The sequence below is a fragment of the Notamacropus eugenii genome, chromosome 3 (genome assembly GCF_028372415.1).
Source record: "Notamacropus eugenii isolate mMacEug1 chromosome 3, mMacEug1.pri_v2, whole genome shotgun sequence".
NCBI classification, from domain to species: domain Eukaryota; kingdom Metazoa; phylum Chordata; class Mammalia; order Diprotodontia; family Macropodidae; genus Notamacropus; species Notamacropus eugenii.
In genome coordinates, this window is record NC_092874.1 from 213,963,590 (window position 1) to 213,985,083 (window position 21,494).

Here is a 21,494-nt window from a genome sequence, read left to right on the forward strand (position 1 = left end):
TCATTGATAATGGAAGGAGAAGGGAGGGATCTCTAGAGGAGAGGGTAAAGTTAGAGGTTATAGAGGGCTATAGAAGGGTGTTTAGATTTAAGCAAATGTGAGGATAGGGGTGGGATCCTTAGAGGGAGGTAGGCAAGTAATAGGGCAAGGTAGTGGTAGAAGTAAAGTAGATGGGGCAAGAGGGATAGGAAATAAGAGATATGCACAAACATAAAAACAAAGATCAAGTAGAATTTGGGAAAGTATATGTCTATGTGTGTGTGTATATAAGTATGTGTGTATGCATGTATCTATAGCTATAGAGAAACATCCACACTAAATTCTAGCCAGGGACGAGAAGGGGAGAAAGAAAGTAAAAAAGTGCACAACAGAGAACAAAAGAAAACTTGCAGGGAAACAAAGAAAAGATGGACAGCTCTCAATACAACATGTAGTATTTATCATGCAGGCTTTCTTGAAATGAAAATTTATTGTTACATATTTTGAATCTTCTCTTATGCTATACACATCAACTATACACAGATGCTCCTCATCTGTTATGCATATAACATGCCTTTTCCCCCCTTTCTTACTTTATATTTAAATTCCAATATTTAAGTTTAGGACATATTTTTGTTTCTTTTCTCTATTCTGTATTTGTGTTCCGGTGTTTGGGTCTAAAAAGAAGTTCAAAAAACATCACAAATCTAGTCAAGTAAAACAAATTCCCACATTGGTCATATCCAAAAATAAATGCTTCATTATACATCCTGAGAATATCACCTTCTGTGAGGTGGGTAACATGCTTTATTAATACTATAGAATTATGGTTGGCCCTGCATTGATCAGAGTTCTTTAGTCTTTTGAAGTTGTTTCTCTTTACAATATTATTATTTTTATATAAATTATTTTCTTGTTCCTGCTCATGTGACTTTTCATTAGTTCATATAAGACTTTCCAGGTTTGACTGAAACGCTCATAAATTTTATGGTAAAATAATATTCAATTATATATAAATTTGTTTAGCTATTACTCAGTAAGTAGATTTAGTGTTTCAAATTGCCTTCCAGAATGGCTGTACAAATTCATGACTCTATCAACAATGTATTAATATGACTGTTTTCCCCTAGTCCCTCCATTGGTCACTTTCTTTTTTTGTCATATTTACTAATGAAATGAGTAGAGCTCTAGAGGTGCTTTAATTTGTATCTTTCTACTTGTTAATGATTCTGAACATTTTTTCATATGGCTCTTGATATTTTGTATTTCCTCTTTTGAAAACTGCCTGTTCATAATTTCTGACCATATGACATTTTTATCAGAGAAAGCTGCTGCAAAGATGTTTTCCCTATTTAACAGTTTCATTTCTAGCTTTGACTTTATTGGTATTGTTTGTCCAAAACATTTTTACTTTAATTAAAACTGCCCATTTTGTTTCTGGTGATCCTTTGTTTGGATAGAGTGGATCCAAAATTCAATTTCTTCCAATTTGCTTATGTTCTGACTTTTTATACATAATTCATGTATCCATGTGACATGAAACTTGGTATTTCATGTGAAGTGATGATGTTTAACTTCTGCCAGACCAATTTCCAGTTTTCCTAAGAATTTTTGTCAAATAGTAAGTATTTGCCCCAGTAGCTGGAGGTATTGGGTTTAGCTATGGAGTTTATTTGCTTCAATATAGTTAATTCATTCCACTGATTGATCACTTTTTTTTGAGGAATACCAAAGAGTTTTGATAGCTATTGTTTTATATTGTAATTTGAGATCTGTTTTTGCTGTGTGACTCAGTATATTAACTATCAGATATTTTATATATTGCCATAACTACAATAATAATTATCATGTAAATAGTATTTTAATGTTTGCAAAGCACTTTACATGTTACCTCATTTTCATCCTCACACCAATCCTGTGTGGTAGGTGCTATTATTATCCTCATTGTATGTATGAGGAAACTGTAACTAAAAAAAAAAAGGTTAAATGCCACACAGGGGTCACACAGCTATGAACTTCTGTGACAGAATTTTGACTTTAGTTCATCTCCAAGTTAGATGCCCATTTGTTTGAAATAGAATTTATTTTCTTTCTTCATGCTAGGTTTCACTGATAACATGTAGAAAGGATGATAACGTGTGAATTTATTTTATAATGTACAACTCTACTGAAGTTATGAATTGTTTCTGTTAATTTTTATGTAATTCCAAAAAGATTTTCTAAGAACATCATTATGTAATCTGTAAAAGCAATAATTTTGTTTCTTCTTTGCCTATACTTATCATTTCAACTGATTTTTCTTGCTTTTCCAAAAGTTATAATAAGCATTAGTGGTAACAATGAACATCCTTGCTTTATTCTTAATCTTATTACAAAGGATTCTAGTTTATATTCATTACATATAATGCTCGCTCTTGGTTTTACATAGAAACTATTTAACATGATCACTTGTTCCTATGATTTATTGTGTTTTTGCGGTGATTTTCTATTTTTCCTAAAGTTTTTTTTTCTGCATTTTTGATATAGTAATTCTTGTTATTAATGTGGCCATAAATATATTTAATTTTTTCCTGTTACTTAACCAACCATGCAATCCTGATATAAACCACACCTACTCCTTTAGATGAGTTGCTGTGGCCTCTTTGCTAATATTTTGTTTAAAATTTTTGTATCATTATCCATTCAGGACAATTCACTTTCTATTTTTTCTGTGTCTGGTTATCCAGACAATGTCTGTGTCAAGGTAAGACTATAATCCATTCTGTTTCTATTTCTGGGGAAAAAATTTGTGTAACATTGCAAATAATTTTCCTTTAGATAGTTTGTGAAATTGATTTCTAAATTCATCTAGTCCTTTTTTCCCCTTCAGAGTTCAGTTACTGTTTTTTTCATTTTCTTCTTCTGAGATAGGGTTATTTGAATTTTCTCTTTTATTGTTAATTGAGGCAGCTTATATTTTTATAAGCATTCATCCATGACATTTTAGTTGACACTTTAGAGCACATACTTTAAAAAAGGTTCTAGGGGGTTGAGCTAAGATGGTGGAGTAGAAGGAGGGACCTGCTAGAGCACCCATCCAAAGCCCATAAAATACCTGTAAACATGACTCTAAACAAATTCTAGAGCAGCAAAAGCCACAAAACAACAGAGTGAAAGAGATTTCCAGCCCAAGGTGGTCTGGCCTATCACACTGGGCTCAGAGTGGAGTGCAGTCCATGGAGCACAGCCCAGCCTTGGCCAAATGGAGTGGCAGGGACAGGACTGAAGCAGGTTTCATGGTGTGGAAGACCAGGCAACAGCTGAAGTTCCCAGATTCCTCAGCCCACAAATGCCAGAGACAGGTCCAAAGGTAAGTGAGAAAGCTTTTTCACCTGGGGGAGAAGGGAATGCAGTCTGGTCTCTGCCCCAGGGTGGTATCAGTGGCTGAGGCAGCAGTGTCTATTAGGAGTCTTCAGCCTAAAGCCCCTGGAGGAATCAAGCATCTGAACTTAATCTCAGCCCTGAGTAGTGGCCCTGGGGTGAGGAGGAGCACTGGCCTGGTGCAGCTGGAGGAGGTTGTGGAGAGGGAACCCTACTCACAGATCCTGGGCAGAAAAGCTTGTGGTTGCTCCCAGACCAGAGCACAGGCTAGAAGAGGAATAAACTACTCTCCTTTGATTGTGCCATCTTGGAGGAACTGAGAACTTATAGGTCCCTAGAGCATATGCTCCAGTTGACAAAGGACTCAAAAGTCACGGAATTGGCTGAGAAAATGCCCAAAAAAGGGGAAAAATAAGACTATATGTAGAAGGTTACTTTTTTGGTGAACAATCATTTTCTTCTATCCTTTCTGATGAGGAAGAATAAAGCATACTATTAGAGGAAGACATCAAAGTCAAGGTTTCTTCATCCAAAACCTCCAAAATAAATTTGCAATGGTCTCAGGTCATGGAAGAACTCAAAAGAGATTTTGAAAATCAAGTAAGAGAGGTGCATGAAAAATTGGGAAGAGAAATGAGAGTGATGCAAGAAAATCATGAAAAGCAAGTAAACAGCTTGCTAAAGGAGACTCAAAAAATGCTGAAGAAAATAACACCTTGAAAAATAGGCTAACTCAATTGGCAAAAGAGAAGCAAAAAGCCAATGAGGAGAAGAATGCTTTAAAAAGCAGAATTAGTCAAATGGGAAAGAAGGTTCAAAAGCTGATTGAAGAAAATAGTTCTTTAAAAATTAGAATGGAGCAGATGGAAGCTAATGACTTCATAAGAAACCAAGAAATTACAAAACAACCCAAAAAATGAAAAAAATTGAAGAGAATGTGAAATATTTCATGGAAAAACAACTGACCTGGAAAATAGATCCAGGAGAGACAATTTAAAAACCATGGGAGTACCTAAATGCCATGATAAAAAAAAGAGCCTAGACATCACCTTTCATGAAATTATCAAAGAAAACTGCCCTGATATTCTGGAACCAGAGGGTAAAATAAATATTGAAAGAATCCACTGATCACCTTTTGAAAGAGATCTGAAAAGAAAAACTCCCAGGAATAGTGTAACCAGATTCTAGAGTTCCCAGGTCAAGGAGAAAATATTGCAAGCAGCCAGAAGGAAACAATTCAAGTACTGTAGAAATACAGTCAGGATAACACAAGATCTAGCAGTTTCTACATTAGGGGATTGAAGAGTTTGAATATGATATTCTAGAAGTCAGAGGAACTAGGATTAAAACCAAGAATCACCTACCCAGCAATACTTAGTATTGATACTTCAGGGGAAAAAATGTTCATTCAATGAAATAGAGGACTTTCAAGTATTCTTGATGTAAAGACCAGAGCTGAATAGAAAATCTGACTTTCAAACACAAGAATCAATAGAAACATGAAAAGGAAAACAGGAAAGAGATATCATATTGGACTTACTGAAGTTGAACTGTTTACATTCCTAAATGGAAACATAATATTTGGAGCTCTTAAGATTTTTCTGAATATTTCGGTAGTTGGAGGGATTATATCCATGTAGACAGAGGGCACAGGGTGAGTTGAATAGGAAGGCATGATATCTAACAAAATAAAATTAAGGGGTGAGAGAGGAATGTATTGGGAGAGAAAGGGAGAAATGGAATGGGGCAAATTATCTCTCATAGATGAGGCAAGAAAAAGCTTTTTCAATGGAGGAGGAAAGGGGGGAGGTGAGAGTGAAAAAGTGAAGCTTACTGTCATCACATTTGGCTTAAGGAAGGAATAACATGCACATTCAATTTGGTATGAAAATCTATCTTACACTACAGGAAAGTAGGGAAGAAGGGGATAAGTGGGCTCTGGGCAGGGGATGATAGAAGGGAGGGAAAATGGGAGAAGGGAGTAATTAGAAGCAAACCCTTTTGGGGAGGGACAAGGACAAAAGAGAGAATAGAATAAATGGGGGACAGGATAGGATGGAGGGAAATATAGTTAGTCTTTCACCACAGGACTATTGTGGAAGTCTTTTGCATAACTACACATATATAGCCTACATTGAATTGCTTGCCTTCTCAGTAAAGATTGCTGGGGAGGGAGGAAGGGAGAGAAGTTGGGGCTCAAAGATTTAGGAACAAATGTTGAGAATTGATTTTACATGCTACTGGGAAATAAGAAATACAGGTAATGGGGTATAGGAATCTCTCTTGCCCTACAAGAAAAGAGAGAAGATGGGGTAAGGAAAAGGAGGGGTGTGATAGAAGAGAAGGCAGATTGGGGGAAGGGGCAATCAGAATGCATGGTGTTTTGGGTGGTGGGAGGGGAGATCTTGAGGAGATGAATGTTGAAAACTAAAAATAAATAAATTTAAAAATGGTTTCTAATAATTGCCTTTATTCGTTTTTTATGTGCATTTTTTTCATTTTTATGAAGGCAGTTTGGTTTTCTTCCTTCTTTTAAAAGTCAAATTAGATGAAAGTTTATTTTTTCAAAGGTTTGTGGTTTTATTACTTCAATTTTTTACTTCTGATTTTCTCAAACTTTTATTCTTTAGAATTTCTATACTGCTATGTCTTTCAATTTTTTATTTTTCTTTTTTTTATTTGTCTGCCCAATCAATTGATCTTGATGTGAATCTAACATTTCCCCTAAGGACTGCTTTGGTTGGTATTTTGCAAATGCCATCATATTGTCTCATTGTTATAATTTTCTATAATGAAATTATCTATTATTTCTATAATTTCTTATTTGATCCTTCAGATCCTTAGGATTAACTCAAGTCAGGTCAATAAGCATGTATTAAATGCCTACTACATGGCAGACACTTCAGTCTCCAACTGATTTTAATCCTTTCTTCAATAACCCTTTATTCAGATTATTTCACTACATTTTTCTCAGTATTGGATGTATTTAATATTTCTGCTTTTCTCCCCTTGTTTAGGAGGTTTTATGCCACAGTAGGAACTACCCTCAGTATCTTGGGCCCTTCTCACTCTGGAACATCCTTCAGTAAAGTACCTCTTTCTTCCATTGGCTGTCCTGGGAGCTCCAATTTGGAGAGGGGCTCAGGCTGACCTTCATTTCCTTTCTCAGTTCTGTTCCTGGTTCCTGGACTTTTCTGTTGGATACTTTCCTTATCTATGGTGCAATTTATCATAATGTAGTTTCCCTGTTTATCTCTTTTAAGCAATTTGCCTACGATATTGCTTTGTTTGAGATCATGAAACACAATAATTTTTCTTTTGCCCCTTATTTTAACTAAGTCTTTATGTTTCAAGGATGTTTCTTGAAGACAGCATTTTATTGGATCCTACATTCTAGTCCATTGTGTCATACTCTTCTGTTTCATGGGTGAGTTTATCCCACAGATTACGATGATTTATTTTCCTCCATTCTATTCTCTTATACATTTTCCTCTCTTTGCCCTTTCTTTATCAAAGAGAAGGTGATAACAAGAAAGGAATATACTTAACATCAGTGATCTATGTTTAAGTCAATTTGTTTCAGCTTCCTTACCCCTATTATCTTCGTCTCACCCAGACACCAATAATAAGTGTTTATTCTTTCATCCTTTCCTTTTAAATGTCCCTTCACAAATCATCCCCTAAGAATGGATTTTACTTTGTTAATGACGAATTCCTCCCAGAATCCATTAATCTATCACAGGGAACTTTTTGCTCCCTTCTCCACTCACAGAGATTCCTTCTATTTCTTTGTTGAGCTGAATGTATTTCTATGTCAACTCTGTGTTATTGTTGTCTAAATTCTACCTTCCTTTGACCAATTTAGATAAAAGTAAAGCTCAAGTGACACCCGATCCCTTAACCTCTTCTACCTTTATCTTATACATCTTCTACTTTACCACTCTGATTTATGAAATAGAAGTTCAACTTCCTTCCTTTCCATTTCTTTTCTAAGTATATTCCTTTTGCTCTCTCTTTTCCTTCTTTTAAGATCATAAAAATCACTTTCAGGGTCTTTGTCTCTCTCTATGACTGTGGATGAAATTCTGATTTTAAAATGAGAACATTAGAGTTCTGAGTTGATATTTGTATTATCTTCCCCATTAGAATGCAAATACTTTCTTCTTATGAAGTCACTTCTGATTGCTCACTTGTATTTAACTATTCTATTTCTAACCCTATATGTGCTTTATCACAAATGCTTTAAGTGCTTCATCTCATTAAAGATCCATTTCCACCTATGAGATTATAATTAGTTTCACTGGATATGGTATTCTAAGTTATAAGCCTATATCTTTTTGGATATCAAATTCCAAGATCTCTTCTCTTTTATAGTGGTAACTATACATTTTGTGTGTGACCCTGATTGTGTGTGTGGATCTGAACCCTTTCTTGCTATGTATTTTTTTCTCCTTTTTTCCCTTCATGTCAGGTGTTTAAAATTTGAGATAATATTTTATTTCATATTGTCTCATGGAGTAACTTCTATTTAGTTTATCTGAATACCTATGTATAGTGTTTTGTAACTCTTAGATTAACTTGTATATGGATCGTAAATTCTTCCAAGTCACTCTTCTAGACCTCTCATTTCTTTCCCAGTTATTTCATCTAGAAATATCATTTCATTTATAATATGACTTTAACTAATTTTATTTCTTTTAAGAATTCTATTTAACCTTGTGACCAACTTGTCTTTTTATTTAAGATTTTGCTCATAGATATTGGGCAGTTAGTCTCTTCTGACTTGTTGGGCATCTCTTTTTTTCATGATAGTTCATATTGCTCATTCATTCTTTCAGCTTTACTTCCTGAAATCTGCATGCTTAGGCCAGAATCTGAATACTTATGGAAGGAATATTAGAGCCTTGTTTGGTCTGAAACTATATTTTCTGGGGCCCTGCCACTGCTTTCTCTTATTATTAAATGCTGTGTTCTTGAAGGATTTCAGGTGACCTAGAAAACTGTAACTCTTTGGATACAGGGTAAAATCTGATCACTGTCCTCCTGGTCTGAATTTTGCAAAACCTGGAAATCAGTTTGGGTCAGGATGACACAACGTCAGGCTTGCCCATGACTGGAGCTCCAGTAGACTACTGCTGGCCCCCACTCTTGGAAGGTCACCACTTCAGAGACACAAGCCAGTGCTCTATCTGGCATCCAGCTAAAGGACAGAAGCAACACAGTTATTGAATGGTTCTCTTCTTGCTCCCTGCAAGATTCACAGAATCAGGCACTTACTGTACTACAAGTTGTGCATTGCTATACACAATGAAGAATAGTTTCAGTCTTGTTCCAGGGCAGAGCAACATGATTGCTGCCTTCTGTTTCTGCTCCTTGTTTATTATACAGCTTTAGATGAATTGCTGTATTTGTCTTCCTGGCTAGACTCCTTCCCTGGCTGTCTCTCTGTGCTGACCTGGGTTGAACAAATAACTCACCATGGTTTCTCCTCAGATTACCCAGTCACTACTCCATTTGGTGTTCTTATTTAATCATTGTTTAAGTAATTGTGGAAGAGAGCTAGGCTGTATTTTTTCCTCCTATTTTACCATAAATGTATGCTTGCCTCAATTTCTACGACAGTGTTGTTTCCAAACATGCATTACTTAGCTACTTAGACCTTGTGAAGGTTTTTCAATGACAAACTTTTATAAAATTGGCTTGTTGCTCATTTTATTTCCATAATGGCATATAAGAATTGGTAAAAGAAGGCTTTTTTCTTTTTATCTTTCTTAGTTAAATAAAATGATCCAGATAATATAAAGACAATATTGGGGGAAAATAGATGAAATTTCTTCCCATGATGGATTCTAGATTGTGATGAAATGAACTTTTATATTCAGGTATTTTAAAATTAAAACACCCATACTTACGTGCTTTCCTTGTATAGACATCAACCACATCACTGGGTGGCCCATATCCTGCACTGTTATAGGCCCTAACCTCCACAGAATACTGCATATCAGGTAGCAAGTTTTCCAGTTTGGCAGAATAATCCTGACTGCTGACTTGAACTCTCTGTGCAGCAGCTTCCTTATCCTGTGCAGTCCAGTAACGAATCTGTAAGTGTGTAGTTGCAGTATTTTGTTAAAATTCACTTTAAATATTTCAAACAATTATAAAACATCCTTTCTGATATTTTCTGAAAGCACTGTAACCCCTAGAGTTGGTTGAAAAAGTTGGTCCCATATGTTATTAGGTCTGTTATCAATAATCTATTTTTAACATATAGTATGAATACTACCTTACACTCACATAAATGTCAGAAGACATTTATTAACCCTTTGTATGTAACAAGCATCATACCCTGCAAAATACTAAGAAAGATACAAAGCAATTCATGCTCTTGTGATGGGGGTAAGGATGTATACACAATTACTGTACAACCTACCCAGCTGCCATGAGAGCATGCATTTCTTCCTATTTTTGTTGTCTTCCTCCTCTTCTTCCTCTTCCATCCATTCACCTCACATTTACTGAATTCCTAAAACTTAAATGTGACCATGCCACTCCCTTATTCAGAAATCTTCAATGGTTTCATTTCGCTTCTAAGATGATTTTTTTAGTTGTCTGACATTTAAGACCTTTGAAAATATAGCTCCCACCTACTTTTGCAGTTTTATTTCATATTCTTACCCATCAAGCAGTTTCTATTCCAGTCAATGGTCTCCTATCTGTGCTAAATATTCCTTGGACCCCGCACAAACTATTCCATCTCCCAGATCCTGCTTCCCCCCAGGTGGTACTTCCCATCTAGAGTGAAGTATCTAGTGAAATTTTGAACTTTCTTCAAAGCATTAAAAAACAAAGCAAAATGACTCGGTGGCAACTTCTAATATGAAGCACCTTCAGTTCTTAGTGTTCCTTGGCTCTAGAAATTACTTTGTACTGATTTCTCTGTACTTTGTATTGGGGGAACTGGACAATGAAAGCCTTAGATGATGTGCTCTGCATGGTATCAAATCATGTAGAAGCTGAGTAAATTTCCTTCCAGGCATGAATATGGAGAGGCTTTCCCCCTATTCAGAGATGAATTACTCTAAGGTGATAAAAATGTCTTTTAATTGGCTTCTGATCCATAACAGATTATTCATGGAAAAAGTTTGAAAAAGATAAAAGAGTTCTCTTCCCCATTGTGGCTTTTGAATAGGGAGAAAAATTTTCTGTGGGACCCCAGATATGAGAAGGACTTCAGGTTCTCTTTCTTACACAGTTGTTATGCGGCTATGAATACACGCTACAGTTGAGATTTTTCTCTCTGTTGTATTCGTTGGTTGTTTCTCCCCTCCTGATCTTTGTTAATAATTGTCAAAGACAGAATAGACTGAGAAACAATCTTGTGAACTTAGGTAAGAAGAGCTACCAGGGGACTGTTCCATGTTCAGTGCTTTCTCATTTAAGATCCGGAAAGAATTTCTCTTCTGTGGTAATGAGTGAAGGAGGAACTTCTTTAAACCTCCAGATTGGTGGAGAGAAACATCATCAGCCTGCCACAATTTGTCTATTTTCCCTACCCAGTTGCCAAGTGAGCATGCATTTCTGTTTCTATCTTTGTTGTCAATACTATTTTCTGGTCCTGGGTGAATGAATATTAGAGACAGAACAGATCAGATTATGACCTTGTAAGCTTCAAAAAGTTGGAAGAGCCATAGAAGCCCAGGAACTATAGTTTATAATAGAACCTGCTATTAGTTTAGCACCTAAATTCAGTAAGGATCTAGTGCTGACAAGAGACCTGCTTGACCCAGTCCTTCAGTTGCTACAACTGAGACACCACAGTCTGCAAATAAGAAAGGGTCATTGGCTATGATCTCTGTAAGTGCACTTTAACTTAAAGGTCACTGTTACTAGGAACCAAGTGGCTGGGTAAAGGGTTTTCTTCAAAACTTTTTAAAACTTTAAAACTTTGAAACTGCGCTTCAGTTGTGGGAAGGATGTTCTGCTTCAATCTTCACTACACCTTCTACGTAACTAAGCCTTCATAAATAAACAAGGTAATTAATTAGTTATTTGGTACTGATGAGATATTATCTGGTTAGGTGATATTAAGTAAAGAAAAAAAAACACTGGATGAGGGATTGTGAGTCACAGTATTAGAAAGAAAGATGCTCCCAATATGCCAGGATTATCCCTAGAGACCTAAGGGGGCACCTCATGCTGTAGAGTAGTCTGATGGAGAAATAACAAGGCTTGAAAAGCAATAGTGATCTGTAATCACCTATTCTCAAATTGTTTCCTCTTAATATGTCTTGAAATGATATACTTAATGACATATCCTTTAAAACGGCATTGAAGCTAGATATGAAACAATGGTCACATATGGGATAGTTAGATTCGTAATTGATAGAATACTGGTCTTAGAGTCAGTCAGAGGAATTTGAATCCTGTCTTATATTTTACTCTTTATGTGGCTTTAGAGAAATCACTTAGTTACTTTCAGCATCAATTTGCTTATCTATGAAATGAGTAAAAAAAATAATGGCACGATCTTCTATGACTGTTGTAGGGATCACCTGAGATAAAATATGTAAAGTGCCTTGCCAACCTAAAAGCAAAAAAAAAAAAAACAAACAACTAGTCATTGCTGTGATTGATATTAGTAATAAAAATAATGAAAAATAATTGATTATTGGTTTAAATGGGAAGGATTTGTAAAACTATGTTACAGCCATCTAAGGTTACTATAGGAACTAAAGTTCCCTGAATTTTAAAATAGTATGTTATATAGAATGTTTAATAATATTCTTTTGGTTCCATTTTACTAAAATATTTTTAAATTAAGATGAAGGCTATACGTTTTACTCTTCTTTAAAACAGTAAGCCCATAATTTGCATGTGAAGTATGAATGAAATAGGAAATAATTATTATTTAAAGGAAATATATACTATAAACATACAGATACTTCTATGCTTTTGAAGATGCCATATGAAGCAGAGACAGTATAACATGATTTCATCAAAAAACTGGGCTGTTTATATATTTTAAAATTGCTTCTCTTTTGGAAGATGTTTGATGTAGAGTCTAAGAAGAAGAATTCTCTATAGACAGGTGAACTATGCCTTCTTTTTTTCCTGATTGACATTATGTTGATTGCATCAACTGCTCAGAATATTTCCAAATAAGACCCATAATCAAAAGATTTCTGCTTAATTATCCACCCAAGAGGAAAAAAATAAGGAAATGAAATATGCCTGTTATTCAGGGTGTGTCACACAATTGTGTAGACATTTTATACACATCCATCAAATACACAGATCTTGGACAAACACTGAATATGAACAACTATCTTTGTTACAACTTTTTGGTAAACAGAGAAAAATCTGATTTGACTTAGGAGAATTGTGTAGTTCTTTAAGTGTTTCAATTCTCCTTTTAAAACATGGTCCCTCTTTTAATGTTATATGACTATGAATTACGGAAGACTATAGTGTTCTAGGGTTAGAGAAACTAAAGCAACATTTTGTCAAAAGGAATATGGAGGGCAAATGGTCAGTATAAAGAGGCTAGATAGAACACATTATAAGTAAAGAATTATGCACTGGAAATAGCATAAAGGATTTTATCATAAAAACAAATGATAAAAAGAAGTGGACTGGTCATATAGTGATAGTAGGGGATGTTATATATGTTTGAGGGACTGAAAAGACTTTCATCCCATGAAAAATTTATAGAAGGCAAGATTACACATGATGAAAATGTGTGGTCTGATCATAAGCTGTCCCACTGGAGAGTAACCATATTAATGCAATCATAATGTCAAAGACATACTGAAATAAAAAACAGAGATATTAGAAAGATTTGATGGAAAGATTTTTTTGTTATGTTAAGTTTGAAATACCAGTGAAACATACAGGTAGAAATGTTCAATAGGTGATTGATGAAGTGAGAGTGGAACTCAGTAGAGATATTAAGGCCATGTGTATATGTATAGTTCTGGGAATCATCTGCCTAGAGGATAAATGAACACATGAGTGGATGGGACCATACAGAGAAGGTATAGGAGAAGAGAAAAGGAGACGGACAGGAATTGAGCTTTGGGGCAGGTTCAGTTACATGCTGGGACATATATAGTGACCCAGGAAAAGATTCTTGAGAAGTAATTGCAGGCAAATTGGAGAACAACAAAAGAACAGTACCAAGAAAACCCAGAAATGAGAGTGTTCAGGAGCAGGTGTTCAACAGTGCTGAGATGTCAAAAAGGATCAGTGAGAAAGCATCATTGGATTTCAGTTGATCAATGTCAGTTTTAAAGAAGGTAGTTTCAGTTTATGGTGAAATCAAAAGCTAGACTGCAAGGATTGAAAAGTGAGTGAGAGTAGAAGTAGTGTCTATAAGCAAAAATAACTTTTCCTAGGAGTTTGGCCAGGAAAGGGAGGAGAGATCATGTTATGGGCATACTTTTTAGAGGAACATTGTGTGTGTGTGCATGTGTGTGCAATGAATATGTATAGTATACCAGTAATACATCTTAAGCCACAACATTATCTATCTACTTACTTTAATATTACTATATACATATTTACATATATACATCTACACCTATATGTTTCTATGTATGTAAATTTTATCTTCTAATTGACTGAAATTAGTTGAAATTACATTCTGTCTTATTTATAGAATCCCAGGTCATAAAGCTGAAAAGAATGTATAAGGATTCTAAGGAAGGAACCCCATCTTTTTTATTATGCTGCACTTATGGAATAGGAAGCATTTTCAAAACTTTGGTTCATTTTATAGATAAGGAAACTGAACTCCGAAGACATAAAATATTATCTTATCTGGTTCCTTGAAAACAGACAAAAAAAGGGGAAAAAAACTATGGGTTAAAGTTTTGAAAATACTTTGTATCCCACAAAAGCTAGATACAGTCACCAAAAGCTTTTAATTTGTCACTCTATTTTCATTTTTTGAGTCCCCACAGTCATCTTTATCTACTTATTCTAGTGATGATATTCCAATCATACTTCTAAGAATCTGCCAGTGGAGTAATATCAACCTTGTCATTTTCAACTTTAATTTTCTGTTCTCTGTTGCAGAACATCTCAGGGCATCTTTGCCACAGACTTTGAGACCATAACATTTAAGCTTCATTTATTTATTTATTTTAGAGCTGGGATTGTTTTTCATTTGTATTACCTATTCCAGACATGATGCTGAGCATAATATACTTTATCAGTACTTATTAAAGGTTGAATGGAATTATAAGCCAGGATGGCAGAACTAGATCCTCACTTGTTTTCCCACTACAGCCACGCATTGTGGATTTTGGTCATTTTTCAGTAATTTCTTCATGACTTTATCTGGTATTTTCTTGGCAAAGATACTGGAGTGGTCTGCCATTCCCATCTCCAGCTCATTTTACAGATGAAGAAACTGAAGCAAGCAGAGTTAAGTGACTTTCCCAGGGTCACATAGCTGTCTGAGACTGAAAAGGTAATGTATTATATTTAATAGTTATCAAAATATTTTTGAAAAAACAAGGTCATGAACCCCAGGTTAATAATCTTTATATTAGAGAATAGTTTTGTTTATATTATAAGGTGGGACTTATTCAGGTCTCTTATTTTTGTTACCTCTTTCCAGTTATCTAACAAGTCTATTTGTCATTTACTTCATCTTGCCTAGTTTATTGAAAGGGTCATATTCTCTTTCTAGATGCAATCTCTATTTCATATTCACTTTCCAGTTTTTCTAGCAGAGTCTGTGACATATGACATATCCCCTAACTGAATTCATCTCAAAAACTGATTTGGAGACTACATTAACCCGTTTACATTTATATTACCCATTTCCTATGGCTCTGAGTGAAAAACAGAATGTTTTTCCCTTTCCAACAGTCACCTCCCACTCACTAGAAATTATCCAGTAATAATAAGAAAATGCCAATTAACATAAAGAATCTTCACCCATACTACACATGGCATGCATCTATTTACCACTCATATACAGAAATCTATATTGTTATCTAAATTCAATTGTTTGGATAAGTCAAAGGAAATAGAATAATTCAATATTTGAAAAATTATAGCTAAATTTATTTTAGAAGAATGTATTTGCTCCAATAAAATTTGAACTTACCTGATAACCCTCCACAGTTTTTTCTAAAACATGTTTCCAAGAAACTGAGATTTCCGAAGAAGATAGGACTTTTATGCTTACATCTGTAGGAGCTTCACTGGGTGCTGAAGAATTGATAAAACACTTCTTAATTTCCAGTGTTACATTTATTTACTACAAAATTTAATATGACTATATTATTAAAATACCCTTGCTTTTATTTTATTTTTGTTTCTTTTAAACATTACATTAAAAACTTTTGAGTTTCAAAGTCTTTCCCTCTGTGATATCAATGTAACATCATGTAAAACATATTTCCATATTAGTCACATTGAAAAAGAAAAAGAAGAAAGAAGAAAAAAGCAAGAAACATAATGAAAGTGAAAAAAACTATCTGTACTCAGTTCATGAGTTCCCTGAAAGTGGATAGGATTTTTCAACATGGGTTCTCTAGAACTGTCTTGGATCCTTGCAGTGATCAGTGTATCTAAGTCTTTCACAGGTGGCCATTGTTATAACATTGCTGTGTACATTGTTCTCCTGGTTCTGCTCATGTTACTTCCCATCAGTATTTTCCCATAACCATCCCCTTCATAATTTCTTATAACACAATACTGGTTCCATCACAATCATAAACCACAACTTGTCCAACCATTCCTCAATTGATGGGCATCTCCTCAATTTCCAGTTCTTTGCCACCACCAAAACATCTGCTATAAATATTTTGGTCTTTCCTCCTTTTCTTTAATCTATTTGGAGTAATGGTATTTGCCAGGTCAAAGGGTATATAGATAGTTTTGTAGCCCTTTGGGCAAAGTTCCAAATTGTTCTCCAGGATGGTTAGAATGATGCGCAGTTCCACCAAGAGTATCTTTTTTGTTGTTCAGTCATTGTGTTGCTTCAGACATATCCAATTTGTTGTGATTTCATTTGGGGTTTTCTTGGAAAACATACTGGAGTGGTTTGCCATTTCCTTCTCTAGCTCATTTTATAGATGAAGAAGCTAAGGCAAACAGGGTTCAGTGACTTGCCCAAGGTCGTACAGCTAGTAAGTAAGAGTGTGAGGCCAGATTTGAACTCAGGAAGATGAGTCTTCCTGACTCCAGGCCTATCCACTCCTCCATCTAGCTGCTCTAACAGTGCTTTGGTGTATCTGTTTTTTCCATATCTCCTCTAAGCATTTATTATTTTCCTTTTCTGTCATGTTATCCACTCTGAAAGGTGTGAGGTAATACCTCAGAGCTGTTTTAATTTGCATTTCTCTAATCAATAGTGATGTGGAGTATTTTTATGTGAATGCCAATAGCTTTGATGTCTTCTAAAACTGTCTGTTCATGTGTATTGACCATTTATCAATTGGGGAATGGTTCTTATTTTTATAAATTTGACTCAATTCTCCATGAGAAATGAAGTCTTTATCAAAGAAACATACTATAAATTTTCCCTTCGGTGTCCTGCTTTCCTTCTAATATTGATTGTCCAAAACTTTTTAAATTTTATGCAATCAAAATGATCCATTTTACTTCAAGTGGTCCTCTCTGTTTCATATTTGGGCATAAACTCTTCCCTTATCCACAGATCTGACAGGTACATTTTCCATACTCCACTAATTTACTGATATCACCCATCATGTATCCATTTTTATCTTATTTTAGAATATGATGTGAAATGTTGGTCTATGCCTAGTTCCTGCCAAACTGTTTTCCAGTTTTCCCAGAAGTGAATTCTTGTTCCAAAGGCATGGATCTTTGCAAGGATCTAGTTTACTAGATTATCCAGATTTTGCATTTAACTAGATTATCTTTGTATTTCTCTACATTACTAGAGGAGTTTGGTCATTTATTATTGTGTACCTAAGCTACTCCACTGATACTCCACTCTATTTCTAAGCCATTAACAGATTGCTTTGATGATTACTGCTTTATAATATAATACTGCTAGGCTATGGGCAGGTAGGTAGCACAGTGGTGGGGATGCTGGGACTAGAGTTAGACCTCATCTTCTTGAGTTCAAATTTTGCCTTAGATACTTCCTAGCTGTGTGACCCTAGGCAAATCACTGTTTGTGTCAGTTTTTTCATCTGTATAGTGAGCTGGAGAAGGAAATGGCAAACCATTCCAGCATCTTTGCCAAGAAAACCCCACATTTTGTCACAAAGAGTCAAACACAACTGAAACAAATGAATGATAACAACTGACAGGCAACCTTCCTTCATTTTTTTTCCCCATTCATTTACTTGATATTCTTGACCTTTCGTTTTTCTGGATAAATTTTGTTCTTATTTTTTTCTAATGTTATAAAACAATTCTTCCATAATTTTATTGTTATGATACTGAATAAGTAAATTAATTTAGGTAGAATGGTCATTTTTATTGTATTGGCTTGAAAAAGGAAGTTGTTGATCATAGGGTAATGAGAATTGTGGGAAGAACATGGATAAAATGTCATGGAGAAGTTGCAAACTGCACTAGTGGAGCGAATATACTCTTAGTTTCATTAAAATAACAATACTATAATTTAGTTTCTCAAGAAAATTAGATAATAGTATCACACAGGTCAAGAAGATTATGGATAAAACTGGCTAAAATGTTATTCCAATATTCCTTTTATAGATGAGTAAACTGAGCCCTAGAGAAGTGAAATGATTTGATATACAAGTATAAGTCAGATCTGGGAATTGAACCCAGGGTCTTTGATTCTAAATTGGATATTCTTCAATGTTATATCACAGAGGAAGAGAATTAGAATGAATTTACCTCTAAAATTTTATAATTCATTGAAATTATTACACTTCTCACTAGCAATTAGGAAGTAGCATACAAATCTGTCTATAGAACTTATCTAGTAAGATTAGAAATAAAGCAAAATTAACTTAGAAAGTCTTTTTTACTTACCATCTTGTGCAGAATAAATGACTGCTGTAAGACTAAATGGTCCATCTCCTTTGCTGTTAAAGGCTTTCACTTTTACTTGAAATTCAGTGGAAGGGGACATTGTTTCATCTTTATGAACATACCGGCCAATATCTGGATTAGTAACTGTTACTTTTTTCCATTCTTTTCCACCAAATGGCTTGAAAGCCACTATATAACCAAAATTGTTGCCATAGTGGTATTCTCGTGACAAAGGCTAAATGGGCAGAAAAGATTAAATTTATTTCAACTACTGTCCAAATGAATTTACCAAAAAACTTAAAGTCATTTAAAGGACTAATGAATTATACTTTTTTTTTTAAAATAGATATTGTTACGTTGTTGTTCAGTTTTTTTTCAGTTGTGTCCAACTTTTCATGACCGCATTTGGGGTTTTCTTAGTAGACATTGGAGTGATTTTCCTTCTTCTCCAGTTCATTTTAAAGATAAGGAAACTGAGGCAAATTCGGTTAAGTGACTGGCCAAGGGTTACATAGTTAAGTGTCAGAGGCCAGATTTGAACTCAGGAAGAAGAATCTTCCTGTCTCCAGGCCTAGCTTCCCAGTTATTGTTATGCTTTTGTTTGTCCTTGGTTTTGAAAGAAAACCAAGACAACAGGGGGGTGATACAATGACATGCCAGTGAATTGGATTTAAGTGAAGGAGGACTTTGTAAAGTCACTAAGCCTCACTTTCTCCTCTGGAGTCATCAGGATGACTGGAGATGACCCTGGATGTAGTGGAAGACTTCAGCCTTTTTAAGCCAAAACTTCAATGTTCAATACTAGGTACAAAATAAGGTAGAAAAAGGCCTCTTTATTTAGTAAAAAAAAAAAAAAACAAAACAACTCAGTCTGTGAGGGGAAAACCCTAAGGGTTTCTGGTCAAAACAGAAACAATTGTTATTTACATTCACTCTGAGCCAGTCAGGCAAACAATGACCAAGTAGAACTTGAGCTGGGACCTATTGTTGGTCAGGGTCAAGGAGAATCAGGGTCATTTGGGTTTAAGGCCTGGTACTTAAGTAAAAAAAAAGGTTTCAGTGAACAAAATTTATATTTCATTGGGCAGAGCATCCACAGGTTAAGGGTATGATAGAGAAGGGAAAGAGAAAGAAAGAAGGGGGAGGGAAAGGAAAGGGGGAGGAAAGAAAGGAGGAAGATATTGCTACGCCTATTCCACAAATTGCCAGGAGCAAAAAGAACCAGAGAAAAAGGAAATCATATAATGAAGTAGGCAGTTACCCAATTAAGAGGGAACCACCTACTTGCACTAAAGGTTAGGAATTCTGTGCTCCCTGCCCCTTTCCTCCCTTAACTGAGAGTTGGGGAGAGTAGGAATGAGTTAATCAGCTCAATTGATTCCCACCCCTACTCTCAGTTCAGCTGATGAAATATCTATACAAGGGGCAAGTATCAAATATTTAACAAACTATGTTTTAAGGTCTTAAGTAGAAAGCAGGTTTCATACTGTTACTCCTTTCCAACGTATGAAGAAATCTTCCAATGGTATTAAAAGGAAATTGGATGACGAAGAATTATTTGGTGGCCCTTAAAATAAATGAGACACTCCTTAAGAGTCAACTGAAGCTAGAGATGGCTTTGAGTAGTGTGACCTCTATTAATGGAGGAGAGAAAGAATATGAAGGAAGAATCTTGTTCTTGAAAGAAAATTTTTCTATCCCTCCAAAAATACTGACCATATTTTTGATATAGATTGTGGTTTGTTCTTTATTCTTGAAGAGGACCATGACAACAGAGAGATGATGACAGCACTTTGAATTGACTTTGATTTGAGTGAGGGAGGGTTAAGCAAAGTCATCAGCCTCACTTTCTCCTCCAGAGCCATCTAGGTCCAGTGGCCAGATATTTATCAGGACCACTGGAGATGGCCCAGGATGAAGTGGGAGATCTTGGCCCTTTAATCTAAAGTCTTTTCAAGTTCTCCCTTTGAGTGAGGTAACCCCCATTCAATGAATAGGTCTCCTGAAGAAGTGAGTCAAGGAATGGCCCCCTATAATAAAAAAAATCAAACTGAGAGAGGAAGACCCTGAGGTTTGCTGGCCAAAAGAGAAACAGTGACTATTTACATTCATCCTGAGCCAGGAAAGTCCCCAAAATAACCATTAAGTGGTACTTGTGCAGAAGTTATTATAACAATATACCTTGTTGATGTACAAATAAAAAAAAATCATCAAAACCTTCAGCTGAATTAGTTTTTTACACAGATAACTCTAGAAATGCATACCAAATTAGTTCATTTTCCCCCAAGTACAATTTTTTGCCAAATTACATTAATTTGAACTTAGATGTCAAATGTTGTACCAGCATTTTCCCTATGCAAAATTATGACCAGAATACTTGCTTCCTTTAACATATTCTTTACAATACATATAATTTATTTTAAACTATTTTAAAAGGAGTGGATAATCATATAATTTTCTAGACATGTGCTTTCCTATGTAGATAACTATCAAAACCTGTTTCATTTTTTAAATGTTTTTATGTTTCAAGTAAGATACAAAGGTATCCTGCAATTAGAGTGACCGATTTTGAGATCCACCAAGGTGGATAAGCAATAATCTCTGAAGCACTTTTTGATTGATAATATAGATTCTGAAGGAAAGAATCTCTGCTGTTGACAGTTTTAAATGTAAGCACATGAACATTCCCAATAACAGAGATTTCTTGTATTAATATATTTAGAAAAATGATATTTATGAAATCAAAATCATGGTTGAGTTTTAGGGAAAAAACCACTTATTAACTATATAAAAGTCATTTAAGTAACAAAATATTATCTTTACTACTACTACCAGCACCAGCACCAGCACCACCACCACCACCACCACCACTACTACTACCATTGTGAAAGATGTAAAATTTTAAAACAATAAAAATTTGAACATGGAAAAAAAGGGAATTAATCCTCAACCCTCAAGGGATGGAAAAGGGCAAATTTCCTTCTCTTCTCTACCCCATAGGCCAAAAGATGTCTCAGCAGAATAAATAGTATAGTAGGAGATACCACACCCAGAAGGAAGCAAGCCCAAGTGATAACTCAGAGAACTGTGACCTTTATAAGTCATGCAGACCTCCAGTCCTGAATATTGGGATGGAACTGCAGAAAGGAATATATACTCAGGGA

The 21,494-nt window shown here is 35.1% G+C and overlaps 1 protein-coding gene across 2 annotated transcripts in view; it reads right to left on the reverse strand.

Annotated features, from left to right (window-relative positions):
- The window catches only part of CNTN1 (contactin 1), a 284,489-nt gene that overhangs the window by 11,220 nt on the left and 251,775 nt on the right, over positions 1-21,494 (reverse strand). For both annotated transcript variants that reach the window (XM_072654328.1, XM_072654329.1), the window contains 3 exons: positions 18,331-18,565; positions 15,458-15,561; positions 9,252-9,438 (listed from right to left, as the gene is read on the reverse strand). In XM_072654328.1, the coding sequence (XP_072510429.1) occupies positions 9,252-9,438; positions 15,458-15,561; positions 18,331-18,565 (526 nt within the window). The remainder of the gene's footprint in view (positions 1-9,251; positions 9,439-15,457; positions 15,562-18,330; positions 18,566-21,494) is intronic.